At 37.4% G+C, this 6566-nt stretch overlaps 1 protein-coding gene across 1 annotated transcript; it reads left to right on the plus strand.

Annotated features, from left to right (window-relative positions):
• Positions 1-5002: 5002 nt before the first annotated feature.
• Positions 5003-5800, plus strand: LOC114518593 (protein unc-13 homolog C-like). The gene has a single exon (XM_028538611.1). The coding sequence runs from the start codon at positions 5003-5005 to the stop codon at positions 5798-5800; it is 798 nt and encodes a 265-aa protein (XP_028394412.1).
• The last annotated feature ends 766 nt before the right edge of the window (positions 5801-6566 follow it).

Consider the following 6566-nt stretch of genomic DNA (forward strand, 5'->3'; position numbering starts at 1 on the left):
GGGATTTAAAAGTTTAAACGAAAAACCAAATTGGCGATACTTTTCAGCTTTAATATGTTGTATGAACGTATTAAAACACATGTTGAAGAGCAGTGGACTGAGGCAATCACCTTGTAATACACCACGACCGACGGTAATAAAAGGAGTGCGGAATCTAGATGTAATTATTGAGGTCTTGAAAGCAGTGTAGAGGCTTTTAATGACGAATTTAATGTGATCAGGAATATGGTGGTATTCTAGTACTGATTGGATTAGGTTATGATGTACTTCACCAAAAGCATTTTTAAGGTCAAGCAATGTGATGACAAGGGATCGTTGATTGATGCGGGCTTTATTGATGATGTGGGCCATTTGCGCAGTGTGTTCTAGCGTGCCAGACAGATTTGGTGTGAAACCTTTCTGTATGTTATGTTCGATAAAATTATTTGACGCGAGGAAGGAGTAAATTGAGTTGCGAAGACAAGATGTGAACACCTTTAAAGGAATAGTCTCAAGTGTTATTGGGCGGAAATTCGACGGCAGATTTGTGTTGTCTTTTTTATGAATTAGGATGGTACATGCTCGTTTCCATTCAGATGGGATCGTTCCAGAAGACCAGATGTTGTGTATCAGTTCGGTGAGGTATGTTCTCAAGAATGGGCATCGTTTAAAACATATTACAGAGAGTTGGTCGAGGGGGCAGGGGGAACCAGAGGCTTTCATTTTGCGTATAACATTAGTGATTTGTTGATACGTTGGGGGGTCAAGGTCAAACTGAACAAGAGGATCTGGTAGCTTTGGAATCCAGCTGGGAATTTGAAACAGTTTATTGGGGTTGATTTTAGCCAAAGATTGGGAGAAATAATTTAAACAGTCTGTCACGTTAAAGGATGGCAAGACAGATTCTTTTCTATTTATAACGTTTTTAACATAGCCCAAAAGTTTCGACCGATTTATTTGTCGTGATTGAGTGGTTCACTTGTGTTGTGTGACGTAGTCCCGTCGTTTTTGTTATGATTGCGCAACTTGTCACGCAACGTACACTAAACATATCTGATTTCACTAAGGTCACCTTTGTTGTACTTTAAATTCTGTAAGGCTTTCTTTAACTCTTTAACTGTATGTAATTTGTATTTATTTATAATATTCTCGTCAGGAATTGTTTCGTTATGTCCAAATTTCTCTGCAAAGTAATCATAGATGACGGCGTTTAGGTGTTTGATTTTTGAATTCGCGTCTTGAGATCTGATTGGATTGTCTAGCTGGAGCGCAGATTTAAAATATTCATTAGCCGTTAGCCATTCCGAATCATTTTTGGGAAGAATTACCCCTTTTTTTAGTTCAGGAGGAGCTTCGTTGTTATCTACGTTTGCGCTGTTTGTGTCGATGTCTGCCGTGGCGTCGTCTGTGTTATTGCACATTTGCTCTTCAAGATCCGCACTCAGTTCGTTATTTAGCCCATGTATTATCCGACAGCTACGCTGATGCATCTTAAGGCCACGCGCCCCTTTACATATCTTGCCACAACAACATTTGACAACGGTTCGAATTGGAGACTGCATAACAGGCTCTTGGCTTCTTGAGTTGCCAGACTGATCATGTTCCGCGTGATTTGAACGTTGTTTACAACGCCAAGTGTGGCGACCAAGCGAGACGAAATCTTGACCACAGAAAGAACAAACGATACAGACCAGTAACATAGCGATAAAACTTGAGCGAATCATTATGTGAGTCTTTTTGCTTTTGTTAAATTTAAGAATTTATAGAATATATTCTGATTCAAGCACAAAACTTACTATAAAACTATGGACATGTACAGAGCACGTCTAAGCGGCTTTGCTCGATGTCATAATAATAATAATAATAATAACAATAATAATAATAATAAGGACAATAATAATGACAACAACAGCAACAACAACAACAATAATAATCTAAAATTCTGCAAGAACGTTGAATTATATAATGTTTATGTCTGAGCAAAACCCATCCAAAGTTCATTTTTTGACGAAGCATCAGTTATCAAAACAACGCCAAATTGTACATACGGACACAGCAAGAACGAGGAACTAGCTATTAAAGTGAAGTGCTTTACTTCCAACTGCAATTACACTATCAACCTTTTGCACAGTCTATTTGGTGTTACCACTTTAACATCCTCCAAGGCCCTTCTAATGGAATCGAAATGCTGAATTTTTTTGATGAGTGCATCAACCTAGTCAATCCTGTCTACGAAAATCCTGTTCTTTCAAATGGGGACATAGTTGTTATGGACAACTGCAGATTTCATCAAGGCACCTTTGCGAAAAACGAACTATGAACAATGTTAGGAAAAAATGGCATAGACCTCGTGTTTTGTTTGTCAGAAACTGCATTGCACAAACTTAAATTATATGAAATTTATGCATTACTGTAAATCACTATAATGTAAACTTTCCAATGAAAGTGAAGAAAAACACAATTGCAACTATTGTCTTTTCGGTAGTTATTGCTTACAATTTCTCGTTGTTGTCCAATATCTATTGTTGCAAGTTTGTCAAGCGAACACTGAAGAGTTTCGCCTGCAGAATTATTAGTGTTTTTCTGTGTGTCGCTATTCACAGAACTAAACATAGGCATTGTGTCGATCGATCTGTTATCAAACTTGTTCTTGACAGCTGATCTTTTATCCCCATCAGTATCACAATCTGATACAAAATCTCGTGATCAAACACCTTTATGCTCACCGCCACAAGACAATTTCTTACTCTTCTTTGACTTTGACTTTTTATTGCCTTCTCGTCAACATCTACCTCTTCCAAACGCAAGGTGGCAAAATCTTTCTGCAAAGCTAATTTGCCGGTAGACGTTCGAGTGAGTATTTCTCCCCAAAAGCTTTTTCTGTGAATTTAAGTCTTCTTGAAGAGGTTCCGTAATTCTTCGCTGTGAAAGGGTAACATGTAGATTTATCTAGCGGGTTGTTGAGGCTTGCTTCATTGATATTGTTTTGTTGAACACTGACTTGCTTGCTCAAAAGAAAAGAAGAGTCTATTTCCCAAACCTTCAGTTGCACTCTTCGATTTGAGCTACAGGTAACAGAATTTCTAAAACGTCAAACAAATGCAATTGCTCATCTTGGCAGTCAATGTTGATATAACATTCGGAGTGCATATCTTTATATGCCACTCGTATCTGATTGTCTTGTAGTTGTGTGAAATATGGAATAGCATCTCTAATCCTTTGAAGCAGCAGATTGTGCATTCAGTGAAAAAGCTAGCACAACGATCTTGGAAGTATTTAACTAATATTTGGAACATATTGCAGCCAAAATCAGCATGGACACACCTTCATTACGTCACAATATTGCAATGTAGTTGGCAAGAGAACATCTGGTTTGACTGTAAAATAGTCAAGCTTATCATTCAAATGCTGAAGGTGGATGTCATTCATGTTGTATATGACATGCTTGTCAGAGAACAACTCGATCATAATGCTGGTATGCTTCAGTAGCTCAATGGATTCGTCCAGTGTATCTTTGTTCACATCATTTGTGTGTGTTATTATGTTCCCTATAAGGCTAAAGTAAAATGAAATAGTAATTAAAATTTACAATGAAGTCATAATGATTGGATGCGTTTGTCAATATATGGCAATATAATTATATACATTCTAAATGTTGACATAGAAAATAGCAGTAGTGCTAGTAGCTAGACCATGATAGCAACCCTCAATATAGTCGGATATCTGTAATTGTCTGCAATATTTTGGAGATAAGTATACTGAATAATGTAGCAACAATGGTCTCGTTTCAAGAACCCCTCTCATGAAACGGGTAACCAGAAGGGGAGTTCTAAAGTGCTGATTGCTGGGGAAGGTACAAGTTGCTGATAATGCACTCCGAGCTGTATTTAGCGCACTATAGCCAAGACCTTCCTTGTATAGCACTGCTAGGAAATTAACTTCTACAGTCCTTAAAAGGGAATCCAATTTTCTTGTATTGCAGTACCCTCGCCATTTATTGAGATAAGGTAAATACTGTTTCTGCATACCTCCTCTCCACGATAGCATGATGACTGAAATTGCTCGTTCTGAAAGGCCTTTATTTGTAAAGGCTTCCCGGAAATGTGGCACATCAATAACGTTAACTTGGGATGCAGAGGGTGGATCAGGTCTGGCTTGCTGGGCATGTAGATTGTGTTTTCTCTGATAGGTAACATAACTGGCTTATCATTCGCATTAGAAGTGGCCACCACGGTTGAGCAGGCCACTTGGGGACAAAAATTAGTCATCTGCTCTCCCCCTATCGAATGTTTTGTAGAACTAAGGGTATGATGCTAAATGGAGGAAAGGCATAGAATAAATGCTGTTTCCAAGAAATGGTAAATGCATTCACAGCCTGAGCTTCAGGGTCAGGTTGATAGGCAATAAACAGTTTTACTTTATAATTCAGTCTAGAGGCGAAAAGGTCAATAACTGGTGTTACATTCAGTAACTGAATGCTCTGTTGAAAGATTCAACGCCTGGTATATGGGCTGTGCTTAGAAATATATCTTGTTGTATACATCAGTCCCAAATTTACCGAACTAGATTATTAAGTTTTCGAGAATGGCTGGTGCCCATTTTCCCAATGCTTGCCACAGCAGTCATGTTATCTATTCTCAGACAAACGTATTTGCCCTTCAGGTTTGAGTGAAATGCTTTAAGAGCAAAGAAAACTCCTAGCATCTCCAAGTAATTTATATGGTTGGTTGCCTCGAGTGTAGACCATTGACCTCCACACTTGAGATCACCTAAAACCCCGCCCCAGCCTGCTTCAGACAGTGGGTTTTCATTTGTGTGCTTGTCAGCTGGTAGCAATAGACGTCGTTTCTTCGCATCTGGTTTATCTTGGGCAGCTTCTAACCTTGACAGTCGCGTTAGAGCCGAATTTATATTTTCACTCATTTTTGCCATCATTATGATGCGCTCTTGTCCACAATAAAATTGTGGGTTTTTGTCTTCTTCTTCATCTTTTTTTGGGTTTTTTTGTGGATTTTTGGTTATGATGGCGGATAAACAACAAGCCACCAAGTGCGCTGCGCAAAATTTAAATAATAGTAACCTTTGTACGCCCGCAAAACCAGTCAAATCTAAAATTCCAAAGTATAACACACCAGAGAAACGATTGGAAGATAATGAAGGGAAAAAAGAAGTGGACATGGGGCAAATACAGCAAATGTTCGAAAGCATGATGATGAAATTGGAGAAACTTGACTCCATTGAATTCGACGTGAAAGAAATAAAAAAATCTTTAGAATTCGCGCATGCTGAGATAGATGACCTGAAAAAGGAAAACGAGAAAATGAAAGACAACCAAGATAAAGCCAGGGAGAGAATAGAAAAACTGGAACATGACAACGTTACAATGCGCAACAAAATAGTTGACCTGCAAGCGAGATCGATGCGCGACAACCTACTGTTCTTCAACATACCAGAGCGTGATCAAGAAAATACCACTGATATTATCCACGAGCTAATTGAAACGAAAATGGGAATGACAGACGCAAAGGAAAAAGTAAAGATTGACCGGTCTCATCGAATTGGACGAAAAAGACAAGGAAATCGTAAACCGCGACCAATTGTAGTCAAATTCAACTTCCATCAAGACCGAGAACATGTGCGGTTAAATGCGAAAAAACTTAGAGGCACTAATATCGGTGTATCTGAACAATTTCCCGAAGAAATCGAAAAAATTAGAAAGACACTATATCCTGAGCTAAAAAAAGCTAAAGCAGAAGGAAAAAAAGCCAAAAAAAGAGATAAACTCATCATTGAAGGGCAAGTCTTTTATAATAATTCTTAATCATTTGAAACCTAATACTAGTGATAATAGTCTTTATAACAAAGGCAAATGCCTACGTTATACAAATTAGCTCTCATAAATCACATACAATCCAGTTTAGGTATTATACAAATATTATACTATAAAGCCTTTAAATGACCACCCTTAACAGTGATCACAAGAAGAAATGTTCTTCTTGTTTCAAAAATATTAGTAAAACACAAACATGTATCCAATGTCTCACATGCAGTAATTGGTTTCATGCTGTGTCCACATGCACAGAATCTTTCAACACTAGCATAGACATGCATAATAACACAACCGATTTATGCCAACATTGCTTAGCTAATTCTTTACCTTTTCAAACACTTGATGATCTAAACTACGAATTTACTGTTTTAAATGGAAAAAACATTAGTGAAGACGAAATGGATAGACTAAGGCATTTGAAATTCAACCCTTTCGACGTGAGTAATAATATTGCTCTATTTGAAAACAACAATATAAATCTTGACAAACCGTCAAATATAAACTGTGTATATTATTTACCAAATGACTTCAATGAACAAGTAAACAAAGCAAATCTAAATAGGAACTTTTCTATAATGCACTTAAACATTAGAAGCATAATAAATAAATTTGACTCTTTCAAACAATTAATATATTCAATGATTAAACCGATTCAGATAATAGGACTGACTGAAACCTGGCTTAACGAAACTAACGAAGATCTTTTTAAACTAAAAGATTATAATTTTGAAAATGTAAACAGGTCGGTTAAAACTGG

This window comes from Dendronephthya gigantea, unplaced genomic scaffold (assembly GCF_004324835.1).
Source record: "Dendronephthya gigantea isolate DGI-Jeju-01 unplaced genomic scaffold, DenGig_1.0 000011F, whole genome shotgun sequence".
NCBI lineage: Eukaryota > Metazoa > Cnidaria > Anthozoa > Malacalcyonacea > Nephtheidae > Dendronephthya > Dendronephthya gigantea.

Coding starts and splice junctions, on each gene's coding strand:
- LOC114518593 (XM_028538611.1), top strand. CDS start 5,003: ATGGCGGATAAACAACAAGCCACCAAGTGCGCTGCGCAAAATTTAAAT.